This window comes from Mesoplodon densirostris, chromosome 9 (assembly GCF_025265405.1).
Source record: "Mesoplodon densirostris isolate mMesDen1 chromosome 9, mMesDen1 primary haplotype, whole genome shotgun sequence".
Taxonomy (NCBI): Eukaryota; Metazoa; Chordata; class Mammalia; order Artiodactyla; family Ziphiidae; genus Mesoplodon; species Mesoplodon densirostris.
In genome coordinates, this window is record NC_082669.1 from 10,138,717 (window position 1) to 10,160,504 (window position 21,788).

At 33.0% G+C, this 21,788-nt stretch overlaps 1 protein-coding gene across 3 annotated transcripts in view; it reads left to right on the forward strand.

The window, feature by feature from the left end:
* Positions 1-21,788, forward strand: part of CACNA2D1 (calcium voltage-gated channel auxiliary subunit alpha2delta 1) — a 505,032-nt gene that overhangs the window by 438,802 nt on the left and 44,442 nt on the right. For all 3 annotated transcript variants that reach the window (XM_060107477.1, XM_060107475.1, XM_060107476.1), the window contains 7 exons: positions 137-211; positions 484-558; positions 7,894-7,950; positions 9,202-9,273; positions 11,854-11,915; positions 18,474-18,550; positions 20,535-20,595. In XM_060107477.1, coding sequence (XP_059963460.1) covers positions 137-211; positions 484-558; positions 7,894-7,950; positions 9,202-9,273; positions 11,854-11,915; positions 18,474-18,550; positions 20,535-20,595 — 479 coding nt within the window. The remainder of the gene's footprint in view (positions 1-136; positions 212-483; positions 559-7,893; positions 7,951-9,201; positions 9,274-11,853; positions 11,916-18,473; positions 18,551-20,534; positions 20,596-21,788) is intronic.

The window sequence follows — 21,788 nt, forward strand, 5'->3', positions numbered from 1 at the left end:
CCCTTACATATATATATGTTTAAGCTAGTATGGAATACAACGATTTTCAAGCAGAAGGATGAACGTATATAATAATTGTGTAGAAATATGTAAATTTTCGGTAGAAAATACACTGCCTTTTGCTGTCTTATTATAGAACCAGCTGATTCTTGGTGTGATGGGAGTTGATGTGTCGTTGGAAGACATTAAAAGACTGACACCACGTTTTACAGTAAGATGCAATTTACTCTTTTGGTAACTTTTCTGTTTTAAAACTCTGTACTAATTTAGTTTGTTTTTAAAACACTTAAAAGGAATTCTCAAAAATTTTGTGCCGTTATCTTAGCAAAGGAATTAAATATTTAAAAGGATTCTTAAAAGAGTGTAAAGATATCGTTATCTTTCTTTATGCTTTAAAATATGTATTTAAGAATTTTTTTTAAAGAATGTGGATTTCTGACTGTGACTCAGGAATCTTTAAGGTTGTTTCTTATTATTTTTCAGCTGTGCCCCAATGGCTATTATTTTGCAATTGATCCTAATGGTTATGTTTTATTACATCCAAATCTTCAGCCAAAGGTATGTATATAATTTATTTATGATGATTAGCATTCTGTAAAAGTAATGATTAATGTTCTTAAAAGGTTCATCATTTTTAAATTCACTATACAGCACTAAGTATAAAGGAACATTATACCTGTAACGTTAATAGATAACAAGACCACAGTTTATAATATATGAAGGTGTGAAAACAGTTTTCGTTTTCTCTTACCTGTTTAGTTCTGAAATGTTTTTATCCACTATCCAGCTAACCAATATTCCTATCTCAAAGGCAGCCATTATCACCTCCTGGGCCTGAGCTTCATACATCCCACTTGGTATTTTGATTAGGCTGTAAGGTGGTGAAGGAGATGGCTTGGATAAGTGTGAACTTGAGAGCATTATTCATGTTCCTCTATGCATAGGCCATTTGCATTGCCCTTTTTTTTCTGGTAATTATCTCTCCTTTCCATCTGCCAGGCTTATAAAGATATGTATGAAATTCAAAAAGAAAAACTCAAATGAGATGGGCTTCAGAAATGGGAAGGGTTTATTAATCAGGGAGTTATATGGAAGTGATAAAATTCCATACATGAACCATTGTATCCTAATCTTTATGCCTGTTTTCCCAAGACATAAAATACTTTCCTAAATGTCTTATCCAACTCATTTCACTTTTCATTAATGCTTCACAGATAAAAAACTTTATTTATCCAGAAGTAAAATTGGCAAAACCTTATGTATTTTTAATTTATAAGCATCTTCAAGTTAATATTTAACTTTGAAGATAATATTAAGGATACTTTAAACCACGCTGAATGGAAATATATACAAACTTATGCATATTATTTCCTTCTCCCCAGGCATGGAGATTTAATGTTAATGATGTTTTAGGACACATACAAGTATGTATGTGCATACACACACACACACACACAAAGTTGGGTCATTAAAAACTGTTCAAAAAATAATAATTAAGAACCATTAATACTGAATGTAAAAACATATTGAATGGTTATAGTTAATGTCTATATTTTATTTCTCACTTTGGAACTTATTTCCATATAAAATCCATCATGATCTAAATATTTGCTAATCATATGTAGCTGCTGATCACCCTGCATTCTTTTTAAAGTTGTTATTTTATTGTAAATGTGGTATAAGCATATTTTCACATTATTATTAGTCTATCACAGCTCTTTGAAAACATATCATGTTAAGTTCCTCTTAGAGTTGTTCATGATTGGCTAATCATTCTATGATTTTTCCATAATTGAAAATTTTTAAGTCTTTTTAAGAGTTTTTAAAATTTACAGTATTATTTTGTATTATGTTTGTATATCCAGTGTATTTTAAGTTATATTCCCGTAAGTAAAGTGATTTAAATGCCGTAATAATGTAATGTGCTGAAGGGTGTGAAAGATCCCTACTTTTACGTAGTTGGACATTTTATGATTGTAAGTCTTAACTCCTTCCCCGGAAAGATCTAAATTATGTCATAAGACAAAATAATAAGAAAGAATAATTAGAATAATAATTTATTAGAATAAATAATAATGATGTATATATATAAAACCATCATTTAGAGGTAATTATTTGAAAAGGGTTTTCCCCTTTTCTACATTCTTGTACTAATAATCAGTATTTATGTAGAAAGTATTTTATTACTATTTGAATGCTGTTAACATATATTTGACTCATATTTGGAATAATCAGTTTACTAAAATTCATAAAATTACAAAGAAAATATAAATTCTTTAGAAATTCTTATTAAAGCCCAGGTGATTTTTCTTCAGGATTATGTTAGCTTTTCATATTTTTAATATAGGAGATTATTATAAGCAAGTGTGCAACAGAAAAAACTTGTAGAAAAAATATTGTTTTAGAAAACCATTAAAAATAAAATGTTTGAACAATCAATATATTATTATTTTCTGAAATTCATGCTTGTGAATTAAATATGCTTATCAATTCTCATCATTAACAGGTTAAATACTATAATTTCTTTTTGTGGGTGACAGTGCTTGCTATACAGAGAGATACAAGAACCTGATAAAGGATGATATAGTATGATAGTTGTTTTAAAAATTGACAAATACAGAGGACCAATATGGTTAGAGTAATATACTAACAAAATTCATCTTAATTTTTTCATCCAAAATTCACCAATAGAAATAAAGGAAAATAATGCTACATTCCATAGTACCCATTATTATTTAACAAGATCAAAGTTTAATCTTACGCAGGTATCCTTTGCTGAAAGCCTTTTGTTTTCTTCTTGAAACTGTAATCTTAATTCATATTGTTTCAATACAATTTTGAAGTTTATAGAAGGCAGAACAAGTGTCCTAAAGCTAATAATATCAGAGAATAAAGTAGCTATGAATCTGTTGCATATCTAATTTTCTGAGGAATCATGACTTATCTTCTCAGAGAGACTTTTCAAGGTCTCCACCATGACCACATTTTGACAAATGCTGAATTATATATCCTCCTTCATTCCAAAATGCATTTGAGAGTTCCTCCGTTGTGTTTCAATGAAATAACCAGGTTAGGTATACTTATTAGAACCTCATTTTTATCAGTCTAAAGAAATATTTATTGTATAGGAAGTTGTGCATAATTTACATTTTAGAAGTCCATATTTAAAATAAACCTACAGTGTTATGACTGAATTCTTAATTTGTTCCATGGATGTAACATGTGATGTCGCTAACAAAGGCAAAAATTTTAAGCGTTTAAGACTGACTTTTTAATATCCTATCATATTTATATTTTAACACACTTGAATCATATACATTCTAAAGAATTCCTGTTTTTTCCTTTTTTTAAATCACCATAGGGAATTCTCCGACAGTCCAGTGGTTAGAACTTGCTGCTTTCACTGCGGTGGGACTGGGTTCGATCCCTGGTCGGGGAACTAAGATATGGGGTGCGGCCAAAAATAAAATAAAATAAAATAAAATCAGCAAAGAAGTTGTATGAGACAAACCATCTTTCTCATTTCCTACATTCTCACTTTTTTTTTCCCTAGGAATAAAAGGAAAACATTAGTCATTTTGCTAAAAAAAAGTTTGAGCATTTTTATTAACATTACATAGTGAATATTTTATTCACTAAAAATATTTTTGAACTTTCATTTCATTTATTGACTCATCATGAGCTTGATGATACCTGTTTCTGATCGAGGAAATACCTGACCAAAATTGATGATAGGATAGAACGCTTACCCATGTTGATATGTAGTATGATGAATTACCATCTTTCTGTTGCTTCAGCCTATAGGTGTAGGTATACCAACAATTAATTTAAGAAAAAGGAGACCCAATGTTCAGGTAACTGTGAATGAAGTTAGCAGTGCCTTCAAATTTGCTAAATCAGAGTTGCAATTAAGCTTCTCTTCCTAAAAGCATATGATTAATGCTGCCTTTCCTGACAGCAAGCTTCCAGAGCATGAGATGGAGATGAGCATCATTTCTCAATAAGCCAGAGCAAAAATGTTATTAATAATGGCAGAGGCTATGCAGTTGCTGACTAAAGATTGCTAGCAAATGATGTAATAATAATGATAATCAGAGTAATTGCAATTAAATGGCTTCTAAAAAATAAATTTGTTATTAAATATTGTGAAGTTAGTGTCAAATCCATGTAATCCTAACAATTTGCTTGTAAAATTAACTTCTTAGTGGAAATAAAAATACAATTCTAATATATAATTTCTATAAACCACACAATGTAACCCAAAATTTCTTTGGATTTCTAAGTGTATTTTCAGATTAGCAATTAGAGGAAGTTCCCTTCACCTAATTAAAAATGTCCAAAATTGCAAATAAATATTATCTGGCAAACTTACTGCAAAATCTTTTCTCTGATGACAACATATTTAAACATTATTCTATGTATGCTTATTTCTATAAGTGCATTAAAAATAATCAGCATAAAAGGATACTTCCTATAGTTTAGTAGAATTTAGCAAGAGCATTTCAAAATTTCAGAGAAAGTTCAATATGACTTAAGGTTTTCTGTGTAAGCCTATCATTTCTTTTAAAAAGTTGGTGACATAATGGAGAGGTAGTGTGATATTAAGAGAGCATTAAGCTATGAGTTAGTAGAACTGAGTTCCAATTTGTTCTACTTATGGCCAACACTATATCCTTGAGTAGTTCACTAAACCCCATAGTACTTCAGTTTCTTCATCTGAAAAGCAGGAAGATTAAACTAATAATTGTTTCCTATCCTACACAGTATATTCCTAGGAAATTGAATACATATATTGATCCCCAGCTCCATCTCCTGAAAATTCTGATTTAATTTGACCAGAGATGGGAGCCGGGCTTCTGAAATAGTTTTAAAATTCCCAGGTAATTCTAAAGTACAGAGCCAATGGATTAATAGAAGCTTCAGTTTCCGTCTAGCTCTAGAATTCCATGACAATCTGAATTTCGTGTTGTTGCATCAGTCTCCATTTCTTTTGTGATTCTTGTAGAGGTTAAAATTATGTTTATGTCTTTTCTTGATTTATTGCATTGTTTTATGTTACTCCTCTTGCATGTTTGTTTTTGTGGATTACCTTGGATTATACTCATTGCAGTCATGTACATTTTAGTGAATTTTTAGTTTTGCCGTATTTTAAAATATTGCATGTAAATATTGTGATGTAATTTAAAAATAAACAACCTGAAAAATGGTTTGTTTTATTTTTGTTTTCCTTCCAAGGAAACTCCAAATGGCAAACTAGCAACCACACAAGACGTCTGAACTTGGGATATATTTTTTGAGCTATGTAGTATTTTTAATAATACCAACTACTAATTATTTCAATTTAAAATTTAACAACATTGCCTTGTGCCTTTTATTTTAGTTCCACAAAAAGTATGGTCTTTATATCAGCTGATATTCAAATTTAACAAATGAGAATTGTTAGATATTTAAAACATCAAACAAAAGTACTGGGAGTGCAGGGACTGGATTCCAGTTCTCAAGCCTCTCTTGGTGCTTTCTGATGAGAAGAGTTCTGCTTTTGAATTTTTCAATCACTACCTGTAATGAGCCTTTTAAGAAATTGTCAGCCAGGTTGCCATTTAAAAAGTACAAGTGATGCATTGACGTTTTTCTTTTATGATTTCCTTTTCCTGTCTGTGTCTTTGTATGTTGGATTGGGACGTGATCTTCACATTGCCAATTCTTCCTGATAATGCCTCCTCCATGCATGCTGTTTGGGTCTGGTCATGCTATGCATTATCCATTGCATGTAAGATAATATTCTTATTTATGTTTATATTTTATCATTTTACTTTGACTTTGTTTTGTTGTGAGTTAAAATTTTAACACTGATATGAGGGTGTTTGTGTAAAGATAATTTATTTCATGAGACTTTAAATAAGCAATTCAGAATAATTTGTCAGCTTTGGAGTATGCTTTTGATAGAAACTTTCTCAGTTTTGTTTTTTAAACAGAGGACTAGAATTATTTTCAATGCTGATTTTTATTTTCTTCTTATAAAATATTACTCTTCCAAAGAGTATTTGCTTCTGAGCCAATAAGATGCTGCCTAAACAATGATCAGTATTTTCACCTATTGAACAATCTAATACTTACTTTCAATATTCTAGAACCTTGTGAATCTAGATATGAAGTTCATAAACAGTGAATTTTTTTTAATAAAAATGCCAGGCACAGTTGGGTTGTTGGTGTGTTTTTTTTTTTTTTAATTTGCCTTTAAGAGTCCCCATTCATCAAAACCAATGGGAATCATATATTTTCATTATTTAAATGGAGCTACTCTTTGAAGGCATTTTTGTCTTTATTATAAAATAAATACATGCCATGTATACTGTGTCATTCAGCATTTGAAATAAATATGTTTAATTTTAATACATTTTTAATTATTGGCATTGTCTTGGGTAGTCAGCCCTACTAAAACAGTGTTTAAAATAATGATGATCTGAACGTATTTTGGAAGAGCCTGTGAGGCTGAAATTTTTAAAATTCCAGTGACCTTGCACTAATACAGCATAATTTCTATTTATTTATTACTTCTATCTAATTAGTTATCATATATTGATAGTATTTATTTTAGTAAATATTAAAAATCCAGTTTCTAAATTTTTACAGTTGTAAAATAATAGACACCTATTATGATTTTATTTCTAGTGAACTTTGAAATTCTACTATGGCATGTTACATTACTTAGTAAGTGTTATAAGAGAATAGTATATTTTTGTTTATCAGATATTTTGATATCCTCATTTTATCATTTAGAAATTTTTTAAATGTCATGTGAGGTAAATTTATCAGGTTAACAGTTTCATTTGATATGTTTATGTAAATAAATAATCTGCCTGTTCCATAGTGAGTTTGATTTCTTATTACAAAACCAGCAAGAAGCAGCAGTAGGACGTGTAAAGCAGGAAAACAGCATTTAGTGAACCTAGGGGTTATTATTCAAGTTAGACTTCAATCACAATAGCTAATCTTTATTAAAATCCTTATGACTTTACCATAAATTTTATCTTACAAAATTGACTTAATTTGACTCATTAAAATATATTGTAAAATTTCTGAGTTTAAAATACATGAAGCAAACTTGCATCTTTTCTTTATGCATTTGAAGAAGGAAAAATAGGGCTTCCCTGGTGGCGTAGTGGTTGAGAGTCCGCCTGCCGATGCAGGGGACACGGGTTCGTGCCCTGGTCCGGGAGGATCCCACGTGCCGCGGAGCGGCTGGGCCCGTGAGCCATGGCCGCTGGGCCTGCGCGTCCGGAGCCTGTGCTCCGCAACGGGAGAGGCCACAACAGTGAGAGGCCCGCGTACCAAAAAAAAAAAAAAAAAGAGAGAAGGAAAAATAAATTTAGAAGAGTTTGTTTTCCTTAGCAAATTCAAACATTTTTAAAACATTTTCCCTCATATAATTTTATTTTTTATGGAATACAAATAATGTATATTACTTACACATCGCCTTTGTTTTATTGCCAAATATGTTATCCACATGGCTGTATTTTACTCCTTTCACATCCCAATTAAAGATAAAAAGCTGTAAGTGGATCTTCAAAAGTCATATTGCCACAGGATTTGTGATTATAAATGTCCTATCTAACACAGTACACAAAACTCTTCAGTTGGTGATTAATTAAAATTTGTCTGCTATACTTAAAGCTCAAATCCCTAGCCTACTTATTATTATTTTAAAATATATATGAAAGAATACACCTGTATATAATTATTTTGTCAACTTTTTTAAGATACCTTAGGTAAGTAATTTTTATGGAATTAATTTCATATTTAAATATCTATTGAGTTATTCTATATACAGCATCATTTTACAATGTCATATATGCTTAATTACTATTTTCTGTGTAGAACCCCAAATCTCAGGAGCCAGTAACTTTGGATTTCCTTGATGCAGAATTAGAGAATGATATTAAAGTGGAGGTGAGTGCAATCACTCAGCTTGAACAACGCCCTCAGGTCAGGTGCTGGTGCTCTTCCAGTCCACAGGGATCTGTTGAGCAGCTTCATTGTGTTGGTTCTGTCTTAGGTACTATACACACAAAGATGAATGTTTTTTATCTTTAAAAATTTCTAGATCCTGGGCTCTCCCATCCGAAAGATCATATGAAAAGGAATAAATATTTTAAATTGGGTGTGACCTTAGTTTTTGTCTTTCTCCTTCCACAGGTAGAGTTATTTTCAGTATTTCAATACAAATGTAACTTGTAAATTTCAATAAAAAATATAGAGAGGGGGACATTGCCATAGAGTTGAAAGAAAAGTTGCAGGGAATTTAATCATCCAACCACCCAATAAGCAACATGAGGAAAGAAGCTGCCATGTTTGTCTTAGTACTCTATAATCAGAATTTTTCTATTTTATTTCAAAACCAAAATTACATGCCACTTCCTCCAAGAGGGCCTTCCATAATAATAGGGATAATCATTAATAATAACATTTATTGAGTACATGATAAGTATCAGTCATGGATTCTCAAGAGCCTTTGAACAGGTACATTGTTATTGTTATTATTATTATATTTGTTGTACTGATGATCTGTTTGAGGTACAGGAGGTTAAATAGTTTATCTCCAGTTACTCAGCTAGTAAGTAGCAGAACCAGGATTTGAACCTGGCTCTTGCACTCCAGAGCAGAGATTTTTAAGATTCTTTCCGATGAATTAACTCCTTCTCTTATCTATACAAAGGCCACCATATTTCTTTTACAGTTTATCACAGTGTGTTTTAATTTGTACTTGCTTTACACATTTTACAACCTTACTCCCTCAATGTAGAACAAGAGAATCTATTTATCATAGTTACCTCAGACTGAGGCATAGTGCTGGGATGTTTTAGGTAAATAATGAATATTTGTTGTAAAGTACTTTGACAGGATAAAGTAGGATCATGTAATGGTGAAGAGCTTGGTTTCTGGACTCTGATACCATTGAGTAACTGTAATTATATTTAACCTCTCAAGTTTCAATTTCCCCTCCATCAATCCCATAAAGTAATTGAACACTTTTATTAATTACATTTCAAAAATTAATGGTTGAAAATATTTCATTAAGAATGTTTTTATCATTTTAAGATAATGCAAAATAATGATGTGGTAACTTTTAAAAGAATATTTCCACACTTCAGTAGGTTGATTTAGTATCTGCTATAAAGTAATTCTTTCAATTTCCCTTAGATTCGAAATAAAATGATAGATGGAGAAAGCGGAGAAAAAACATTTAGAACCCTGGTTAAATCTCAAGATGAGGTAAGAATTAAATCAGGTTTATTCTTAAATAAAAATGTATATATTAATAATGATAACTGATATTAGTGGTAAAGCAATATTTATTCATAAAAAGGGATGTTTCTAGAAAACAAAAATTGTTTAAAGCACTCTTTGCTGGAGAGATATTTTTAATAAGATTTTTAACTGAAATTTTTATAAAATGTTGCTTTAGATTTCTTGATGTATTCTTCTATCATTTACAATATGTTCTTGAAAATTATATTTTTTAATTTTTTAATTGATGTATAGTTGATTTACAATATCATGTAATTTTAAGGTATACAGCACAACGATTCAGTTATACATACATATATATACATATATACATATATATATATATATATATATATATATATATATATATATATATATATATATATATATATTCTTTTTCAGATTCTTTTCCCCTATAGGTTATTACATAATATTGAATATAATTCCCTGTGTTATACAGTAGGTCCTTGTTGGTTATCGAAAATTATATTTATATCTCCATTTTTTTTTTACCAGTATAAGAAATAGAATACACAATATGATGTTTGCCATGTTCTTTTAGGCCATTTCAGTCATACAAATTTGAAGTTAATATTTAATAGCTGTATGTTTTGTATGTTTGTGCATGCAGATGTTCTAATTGTTGAGTTCCATATATTAATTTTTTGTTTGTTTCTTAACTTGTTTCTGGCTTCATTTATCTTCTTTTACTATTTAAGCACTATTGCCCTGAATTTAAACCTGAAATTAAATCAAGAGATAACACAGCTACTGCCATAAAATCACTGGTACAGCTATGTAACACTTGTATTGTTTTATATTGACTTGGAAAAACTCCGCGTATATGAGAAGTGTGTCTATTCATTATCAGTCACATGTAGAATAAATACACATTCGTATGTTTGAGGATTTGAAAAATGTATAGAACTCCCAAGCTTTTGAGCCTGGAAATTTAAGTTTTTATGTATAATTTATGTCCGTTTCCTCACAATCTCATCCCTTTTACATGTAACATTTCTCCTGAATTTCTCAGCAGAGCTTTCCCTAAGATGTAGCTAGGATCTAAATACAGTACTTCATTAACACGTGCCTTTTCTCATTTTAATGTCATCAGGAGTCCCTATTACCAGAACCCAAGGGGAGGTATATACCAGTTTCAGTCTTTGTTGAAATGTCAACTCTGTTTACTTAGACTCTACGTGTGCTGTTTACCACTTCACTTTTCAGAGGAAAGATGGAAACCATTCAGCAATTGTGCCACCTTCTCCATCTTGTTCTGCCAACAAGAACTCTGGGACCTGCACATTCTTTTTTCAACTTACAAATCAATTTTGTCTTTATTCAGTCACTTTGATATTTCTCTCCTTCAATTTACTGTAAATTCTTCTTTTTGACCAATATCCACCCATAGACTTTTCCTATTAATAATATTGAAGAAAGTAGTGTTTTGTATGCTTATTTCTCTAATCCACCACAGTTTTTGATATTCTGTTTTTTATAACTTGCTGAACAATACTAGTTTGCCATGGTTTTTTATGAGTATTAATAAATATGTAAACATTATTTCTTTTAATGAATTTTAGGAGTCCAAAAACTTCCTGAGCACTTCCTGCCCTCCCTCCCCCCATCCTCCACACACCTCAGTAAAGCCATGGGGATATTTGATGTATAGAAGCAACCCTGTGTAGTTGTTATAAAATGAACTTCACATCGTACATTCTCCTTCATCCTGCTGACTAAAGTCCTCATTTCTTCATCAGTAAATTGTGGAAAATAATAGTATTTCATTTACTCCAGGGAGTTGATTAAATGATACAATGACTATAAAATGCCTAGATATTGCCTAACGCCAAGTATTATTCAGTGAATATTATTGTTCTGATGAGGATGATGAAGCTGGTGATAACTAAAAATATTAAAAGATACGTATGTGTCATCACCATACCTAATGGAAGAAGTAATGATCATTTCAGTAGCTCCATAAGAAAGATTCAATATCCACGAAGTTATTTAGCTCTTACTTTCTTTCCCTAGTGGATATAGTTGTCTTTCTAACCTTCAATGATACTAAGTAATTAGTCTCTTATAATAGATAAATACTATAATAATGGCTTAATAAGAACAGTAATGTGCTAACCATACATTTGGGTCTAGACACACTGTGTTAATTTCCTGATATTAGCAATTTCTCTTCAACATACCCTATTATGGAAATATCTGAGCATTTTCTAATATTTCAGTCCTGTTTCATTATTAAAATTTATTTTTCAGGAAATGTTTTTAAAGTTTTGAGGTTAATAATTTGGCATAAATTACTAAGATTTTGCACTTAAACGTCCTTAAAATTTATTATGTGGGTATTTTTTCCCTAAAATGTTGCTTTACACACACACACACCCCATAACAGAATAAATAATTGTAGAATAGTGTAGATCAGATATTTGTGAAGAAGGGTATTGAATAATGACTGAATTTATAAATAGAGCCTAGCATTCTGATCTTCATATAAATTCACTTCAAAGGAAAAGTGATGATAACCATGTCCAACTCTTTTTTTTCTGTTAGAGATACATAGACAAAGGAAACAGGACGTACACATGGACCCCTGTCAATGGCACAGATTACAGGTAATTAACCTTATTTATTTATATGTGTGCTGTATAAAAGAATATTCAGTTCAGTGCCTTTCACCTATTTTTATTTATTTATTTTTTAATTTTTTAAATTTATTTATTTATTTATTTTTGCGGTATGTGGGCCTCTCACTGCTGTGGCCTCTCACGCCGCAGAGCACAGGCTCTGGACGCGCAGGCTCAGCGGCCATGGCTCACGGGCCCAGCTGCTCCGCGGCATGTGGGATCTTCCCGGACTGGGGCACGAACCCGTGTTCCCTGCATCGGCAGGCGGACTCTCAACCACTGCGCCACCAGGGAAGCCCTCACCTATTTTTAAGTAGCCATTTTTCCAGTGGATGAATGTTGTGTTTACATACTCATAAGCTATTTTCAATATAATTAAAATAGAAATGTTATCCTTTCCAACATTAAAATGCATTAAAGTTATACATTCTGATTTTCAAAATGAGAAAGATGAGAAAAAGCTAGAAATATAAAATTTAGAAATGAAAACTTGTATGATATACATATATTTGGTGTTTTATATATTTATGTTAGTAATAATAAATGTTGACATTTATTACTTAGTGGTCATCACCTCCACTGACCTCCTCATTTAAATTGTCATTTAGTTTACATTACTTATATTTAGGTTGAAAATTAACTTAAAAATGAAACTTATTACATCAGAGTATAATCTGATATAAAACACTCAATTGATATAATTTAATCCCATGAGTAGAAATTCTGTAATATCCTGATCCCTTCAATTGACTGGAACTTGGAAAATTGGACAGACTAATACCCTAAAATTTCTTGGAAAGTCTCCATTCTTCAACACTTGCTGAGCATTTTTTGTTTTCTTTGCTCTAAGGTCACCGCTTTCCCTGTGGTCCTGCTTCCTACACCCTCATAACACTGAGGCTGATACGAAAATGTCCTTCTTGTTACTCATTCTCTCTTCCTCCTCTCCCTAACACCTCCCATCTTTGGATCTCATGTCACCAGACCACACCACGCACCATTCCTCCCTTTGAAGAGTCATCTCCCTCTCGTTCCTGTAAGATATCAGTTTCTGCGTGGTTGCCACCCTCTCTCCTCCATTCACATGGATCAGTGTTTCTCAAAGTATTTGAGACATACCCATGCTTATATAAAATAAAATGCAAATTGTTTACTAAAATAAACTTTAAAAGAGATGAAAACTCAAGTGGAAAAAAATGTTTATTACATTTCATAGACATGAAATTCGTGTGTCAAATTGCTATAAAAATTTCTAAATGCTTACTCTCAATTTCTATGCTTAATTAATCATGAGCTGGTAATAGATAGTTTTCAAGTGGGCCAGGTCCCTTGACACACTTTAAATACCAGTGATGCAGATGATTCTTCTGGTGCCTGGACTCTCATTTTTTTTTTTTTAAATCTCCTCCCCTCTGATGATCTTGTCATTCCCCTATCTTAGCTGCCTACTCCAAGGTCATGTTTTACAACTCAAACATTAAGACTGCAAGTCCTTCATAATCTTGAGATTTTTTTTATCCAACTCTCAGAGTACTACATTTTAGCTTTCCAACCCCCTTCTATAGTCCAACTGCAACAATCCTTTGACTCAATTGTGACCTGAAATCCATCAACCCCTTCGACCTTTTTCACTGTCCTTGCCTTCCTCATGTCCTTGTACCCCTCTTTATTCAGCATAAATTCTTTGGGTCTTAACTACGTTCACTCTCTTACACACACCATCAACTCCCTGCATCATACTCAGGTTTGGCAAACAGTAGTTTGACCAATCTCAATCCTGGTTAAATTAAATTATTACCAACACCACACTGCACCCACACAGCTACAAATGGGAGAAATAAAATATTCCTTGACTTTGGTGACATCCAAAATTCAGGACCTTTAACCTTAAGTGTACTTCAGTAGTACCTGCTGATCTCAATAGTCCAGTAAATTTAGGATGCTTCTAGATGACTTTTGATAGCCTCTCCTCACTCCTCAAACCCGTCTCTTTCCCATCCATTGTTCTCTCAGGTGATGTCTTTACTTCTGTTTTTCTCAGTGAAATAGGAAGCGATCAGAAGAGACCTTCTACCACATAACGACTTGCATCTATATCTCCATCTCCTATCTCTATTTCTATTCACAACACAATAACAAGAGTGATATTATTAATACTTGAGTTATATTGTTTCATTTCTCTACTCAAAATTCTGCAATAATTTGCTATCTTAATCTCTATAAAATCTGAAGTTTGTCATGACCATTAGAGGACTTACAGCATCTGACCTAATTTACCATGAGTTCTCTGAAGTTACCTTCTCAGGTTCTCCACTGAACCACCTTCATCTTAGAACTACACTATCCTCCTTGCTAGTCCTCATAAACCCGGGAACATTCTGCCTCAGGACCTTTGCACCTGAAGTTATTTCTGCCTAGGATGAATTTTCCCCAGGTATTCACATGCTTACCCCATCTTCACACCTTCACTTACTTTTTTGTCGCCTCAATAAGGCCTTCCCCAATAATCCTACCTGAAATGTAAAGTGCCTCATTATCATTTCATATTATATACATGTATATGCACATACACACACATATATATGAAGCATATATAAAGAAATTTATTTCTACTGTTTATTGTTTGTCTTCCTTCACTATTAAGTTCTAAGAGGGCAACGTTCTAAGCTTGTTAGACTCTAAGACTGTTGCCTGCTTCATTTATTTTTGAATCCTCAGCTCATAAGTCAGTGGCACACAGTAGACATTCTGTAAATATTTGCACAGTTAAATATTTAGATTTTCAATTTGTCTCATTCTGTCAAATCCAAATAATAGTTTCCAAACTTCCATTGCAATACTCAAATATGAGGGCCTCTTTAACTACATATATTAATATACAATTAATATGTAGCCTACTTCATAGGCTGTGGTGGACTCAACTGTTCTTTTCCTAATAAAACAAAACAACACTCCTGCCCCCTCTGTCCCAGAACATACACATAACTTTTCAGGGGAGCCTAGAGTGCTGGGGATTCCCCTAGAGCTGTAGTGGGTCGCTAGGATGGCATGCAGACTAGGTCTAGAAGAGGGGCACACGGTTACCAATCTCATGAGACACTACTTGCCAGTTTTTCTCCAGTTTTTCAGTTTTTGACATAATTTTGAACCTATTGAATAACACCAGAATGAATGTTTGTTTTACTTGTGTCTCTTGATTTCTCTCTCTCATTTCTATTAGGCATCTCTTTACGCATATACAATCTTTATGTACATACATAAGTAATTAATTTTATTTCCGTTTCCATGGTTATTACCACCTTTCATTTTTTTGGATAAACTTGTCAAAAGGTGTGACAGCCAACAGGAAATCTGGGAGCCCTGTCTTGTTAGCGATGATTTCATGATAAAGGGAAATGTTGGATGAACATGTGGGAAAGTGCTCTCTGCCTTTGTTTCTTAGACAAACAAATTCTAAGTTAGAAAAACCATTTCTTTTTGACCCTGACAGTGAGTCAGTTTGATGGTTGGTCCTACTGCAGTCATAATTATACTCTGGGGGAATTTTAAATTCTTACTATACCTTACTTAAATATGTTTTTAATAGTCTCACAAATGTCTCCTGCATTCATCCCCTTTCCCTCACACACCAAGTTGTAATACACGTGGCCAGATTTATGGTCTTTTCTCCAGTTGTGAGTACGTCTCTGCTTGTTCACAAAACTTTAGTCTCTTCCCATTTTTATCCAAGTTTGGATTCCAAGTCTGAAATTCACATCACACATTTCTAGCCTAACCTGTCTGCACTACCCATACAAACCACTGTTCTCTGAACAAGCCCTGACTTCACACCTTTGCATGTTTTCTTCACACATTCTCTTCACAAATCTACAACTTAGAGCCAGATTAAATCTATTTCCATTGTAAGTACTCCCCTGAATCTCCGTACAAATAAATCTACAAATAATAATCCACAAATAATCCACAAATAGAACAACATATTGCATCTAAATTGAAGGAAAAAAAAGGCAGTGTTTTTATTTAATGAATTAGGTATCAAATTTCACTTAGTGATTTCTGTCTCCTTAAGCCTTGATATAACTTGATATAACATATTTTGAAATATAGTAGTTATTTTAACAGAATGTTCTCTTTTTTTAATGAAGAGTTTGATTTTTATGGTGATATAAATGACTTGAAAAGTGTGTTATATTCCATTTAACTAAGTTAACCATGTTTATGGGAGTCACAAAAATATTGCATGGGCTGTACCATCCATCTGGTGGCCACTGGCTTTATTAGACTTTTATCCCTGGGAGAAAATAAAGCAGACTTGATTTGTTGGTTTTATAAGGAGAGAGACAGCAAACACTGCATATGGCAGCATCCTTGACTCAGAATGTTGATTGAAGATCTTATCTGCTATAGGTTGAAGAAATAACTGTTGCCTGAAGAAAAAAAATCATTAAATTATGTGTAACCATAGTTTTCTATAAAATAAAGTATAGCTATTTTTAGCAACCTGAGACTTGCAGGCCAATAAAATGTATATTCGATATGTCAGTTTTAAAACGTCTATTGTGTTCCTCATGGGTTTCCACACTATTTTTTGTGGTACATGAGATGTAACCCAGGCTTACAGTGTGACACTGTAGCAGCCACATGATGTCATGTTATCGGTCTTAATTTGAAGTTTCTCTTAGCAATAAATGCTGATAGGGCAATAAAAATGTCCTAATTTCCCTTGAGAGGCATTTGTGGGAGACAGTCTTCAAATGCTCACTAATTCTGCTCTACATTTTATAAATGGCAAGTGAATCATGAAAGGTCATCTTGCTTTCAGACTAATTGCACTGCTTATTTTAATTTTAATCTCTGCCTCCCCTTAAAGGAAGTTACCTTTAAAATGAATGTGGAGATTTTCATTAAATCTACATAACATTTTATTTCTCTGACCTTTTCCCATAAGGAAAGTCTATGAATTACTTAATGATGGAGAAAGATTTGGGAATTGGAGGTAACAAGCATCCACTTATTTTGCTATCTTGACTGCATAATTAAATTGTAGCAAATAAGCCCTTGCATTTTTCCTCTTCATAGAGTGAATTTTTAGCATATACTCATAAGAAGAAAAACCTGGAATTTTATATTTTGTCCTGTTCTATATTGCTCATAAAAAATGTGTAACGGCATTACACTTTGGACATCCATCCTCAAAGTCTGGGAAACCTGAGGCTTGAGTGATTTAAAAGAAGATCTTCTGCAAATGTCTAGAAATACTCAGAAGCCTAGAAATGCACACATTTTTCTGTGCATTGCTAAATTTGGAGTTAAATTGTAAAAATGAAAGCTGAATAACTCAATTGGTCACATTAATCAAGCGTTGTTTTTTAATAATAGTTGCATTGGAAATCTTAGAGATAACCTCATTTTGGCATTAGGTCATTAGTTTCCTTCTGTATTCAAAGGATAGCAGAGACCATTTGCAACTGTGAGTATGGATGTGGAATAATTATGTTCTGCACATGTGTATCAGCCATCGTGAGTGTAGAAGAATTACACATGCAGTTGTTACGGAAAAGTGCTTCATATTCTGATATCTTTTAACAATTCCAACATTTTGTGTGTTTTATTAATTGTCAGCTTCAAAATGAGTGCGGTTACCTGCCTGTCAGCTTTTTAGTTTTTACAGTCATATTAAGACACGGTTGGATGACAGGCTTGTTTGACAGTCCTTGCGTCTAAAATGTTCAGAATTTGGCTTAAGATTTGCACTGGAGCTTTCCTCCAGTGTGTACATGTACCATGGGACTAGAGTAGCCCACGGCTCTTGTAAACTATTAAAATCAAGATATTTTTCCTACTGTGCCTAACAGAGATCTGCCAAATGATATGGGATATCCACAGTTAATGAACTTGAAATAAATACAGTTACACTGTTGGGTAAGAACCAATGGGATGAGCAAGTGCTATAAAGGAATCTGAATTTCCCTTCCAAAAGGCATGGGGGAAATGGCCTAGAAAAGAGTTGTACAATATTAGGTATTTAACCCTTCAAAAGAGACTATTTCAGATGATTTTATGCATTGTGTAATTAGTAATGATAATAATACTTCTTTCATTTGTAATTTTTAGTAGTGTACATTTGCTAGCAAGCACTGTACCATTATGTATAATTCATTAGGGAGGGGATAGCCAATTGCCATGTTATAATTACTTTGCTTAAACGTAGCCCTAGTATTCTTCTATTTTTGTCCACAAAGTATTTTAATATAGTTTTCTGAAAATACAGTATCCATGACATTTCTTCTTCAGCTGATTTATGGGTGCATTTTGTAGCTTATTTTCCATGTGTCTCTTCTGATTCTCTACAATGTAGAGAACTGGATGGTAAGACCAAATGAAGTACCCTATTTGGTGAAAGCATTTTCCTGTCAAAGTAATATGTCTTATCCTTCCCATGAGGAAGATCTTTGGATTTTCCATGAACTTGGTGTGTCTTTTTTTTTTTAAGTTATGTTTCATTTTTGTTTGTTTGTGTTTATGATTCTCTTGTTTCTATTGCAGTTTGGCCTTGGTATTACCAACCTACAGTTTTTACTATATAAAAGCCAAAATAGAAGAGACAATAACTCAGGCCAGATGTAAGTACTGTGAAAGCGACTTCAGGGTCTGTTTGTTATCTCCTAGTACCAGATGTTTAAATACGTCTAGACTTTGGCATACCCAAGGCTTATACGTTCTAGTGGGTGTTATTACCAAATCAACAGCAATGATTCTAACCCATTCCAAACATGCAAGGAACAAGAAGTATTCTACACGGATAGAATATGAGCAGGTACTCCAGTCTCACTGGCAGTCCCTACCACCCTCCCCCACCTTGCTCTGTGCTCATAGAATCATTGCAGTGTTGTGTCCTCTGTTGCTATTGTTTTAAGGGTCTGCTAGCTGACACAAAATGTTTCACATAGTCTCTACCCGTGGCACTCTGCTGGTAGTAATAAAGTTTTTCTTTTTCTTTTTCTTTTTTTTTTTTTTTTTGCATTTGGCAAGAATGATATTATGCTCCACATCGTCGACTTTGTTGGAATAAATTAAATTTTACTGGTCTCTGGCTTTGGTTTGGCAATTAACTTTCTTCTAATTATCCAAATTAATGTCTTCAGTAACTCAAATGGATCAGTTTGGGTTTTTTTTTTTTTAAGGGTCATTTGGAATGTGGAGTAACGATTAACACTAGTGCGTATTTCAAGTCATTATTAATCTTTATTTTGTTTTGGGTGACTAGCTTCAGTAAAGTAAAATGACCATCATATCCTTTGCATATCACTCAGTTATTCCTAACCACCTAAATTCTATCTGCTACGATAAAGTAAAATATATATGTATATATCTTTTACCTCTGACTGCACATGAACTACAGTCTTCTTTCCTTTCTCTGTCAGTTCTTTTTTGCTCCTGCAGCCCCGGTTCTCATTGCACATTGTGGTAATTTAGACCTTTATATTTCCGCTTTCACTTGACAGATAGATATGATGGTCTTTTAACAACCACCACCTTTGCATGAGCTAGTTCTTCACTTGATAAATGAGGGGATGCCTCCTGGGTCTTTGATGATTGGTAAATACTTCTGTTTATAGGCGAGCATCCTTGGTATTGCGCTTGCGTTCGCCACTTTGCAAAACAGACCCTTGAAATAACCACAGTACAGAGAGGGTGCTCCAGTAGTAATTGACAGGATATATTTTCCAGTCTTCAAAAATATGTGTCTTTTCTTCCAGACTACAGCTGTACATAAATAAACCTTTGATCTATGCACAATATTTTTATTCAAGGAAGCCATTGAATAAAATATTGTTTGTGACCCCCCTTTGCTTTTACCCTCTTTTTTTTTGTTTCCCTGCTTTCTCTTTCTGATGGATTTTCACAGCAAAAAAGGGCAGAATGAAGGGCAAGTATTTTCTTGTTGCTCAATTTCTTTTTGTTTAGTACACTTGACATTTCCAATGATATTTCCATTCCTATTGGATACTATCCTCTGTGCTTCTCATTTGCTAGATTTTCCTCCATGATCACTCAGACCTTAGCGGCAAAAGAGGGGGAAAGAATATGCCTGTGTTTATATATGTAACCTATGCACTTTCTGGCTTTTTTCTTAAACTTAAATACTTGTGTGTTTTTATCCTTCCACTTTCTAATTCATACTAATATGAAGAATGCTATTAATACACTAAAGGCATTAATGGGTTTATTAAAATCATTTTCTTTATCATAATATTGGTAAAATATTTGACATTTTAAATAAATACCTCTGGTGTAACATTGACAAAAGTCACTTTTTAAAGGACATCTTGGTTATAGTAGGGTTAGTTAGTAAATGGGAAAATTATAGACCTAACATTGTCTTTGATATAACTGTTGTAATCCATGTTATGAAATTAAAATTGATTTTATTACTGTAAAGTATTGGGGATCTTTATATTCATTCATGTGTTTCAGTTTAGGATGGAAATAGTCTACTTTTATTTTTCCGTGTAAGGTTATTTTTCTAATGCCTTCCTATTGACATCAAATCTCAGGATGCATATTCCAGATTGTTTGTCTAACCTTGTAACATTATCTTTGCAGATTCAGAAACACTGAAGCCGGATAATTTTGAAGAATCTGGCTATACGTTCATAGCACCAAGGTAGGTTTTGTCTTCTTTTTTTATAGCTCATTGTGGATATGTAGACCTTCAAGGCCTTCAAGTCTGAGCTGGGGTCAAGACTGCTGTGGATTATGCCATGCCAAATTATGGAACCAAAGAAAACAATAACTTTTAAACTGAAAGAGAATGCTGTTCTTTCATTCATTTACTTATTCAGGTACTTAGCAGCTGCTGTGTGCAAAAGAATATGCTGACTTGGGGATACAGTGGTGAATAGGACGGATGGAGGTTTTGCTTTTGTTGGAACCAACAGTATATCCAACAAAAATTAAGAGTTGTGAATTTGCATTTGTGACTGTGTATACACATACAAACACTTGCTCACTTTCTCTCTCTCTCTCTCTCTCTACACACACACACACACACACACACACACACACAGACTCTGAGATAGATATGCATAGATATGTACAGATATATACATATGTGTGTATACACAAGAATGTGTAAGCCTCATAGAATGACTTAACATCATTGATTTTTTTTAACACAAGTTTTTGGGAAAATATATTTTAATACAGTGAGATTTTCTCACATAATTTTTAAGATTAGCATTCTTTTTCCTCCTAACCAATTTTACTTCTCTCGCTTATAATCCCCGTTCCCTAGCTCTAATATACATCTTCATCTCTACCTGTATTTTTCTTATAATTTTTGAAACTCCATTCAAGAATCCAAGATTATTCTTTATTTCTGTTTCTTTCCTTAGTTTTTGACTCCCACTCTCCATCAGATACATGTAATAAGACAAATCAACAGAATTCCTATTACCCTAGGCTACTGAATAAAATAGATTCGGAAGCTTGTAGTATCCAATTCTCACAGTTTTTCCTTCTTAAAGAAATTGCTCTAAGAAGGCTCCTAAAAACTGGTCTCAATTATTCTTTCTTTTTATTTCTGCATAAGACTATCTGAATTTTTGGTCCTTATTGAAATTAGGGAATCTATATAACTTTTTGAGAAGTCTCTGGTAACTAAGCATATTTCTGGCTTTGCGAGTGACTCTGCCCTGGAGCAGTGTTCCTGCGTGAACTGCCTTCAGGCTTGGACACTGCTGATCCCACGCTTTGACGTTCTGCCTCCTCAGAACTTAATGACATACTTTCCTGGTTTTCTTCCTCCCTCCCTGGCTGCATATTCCGTCTCTTTCATGAGCTTCCCTTCTTGTGCAC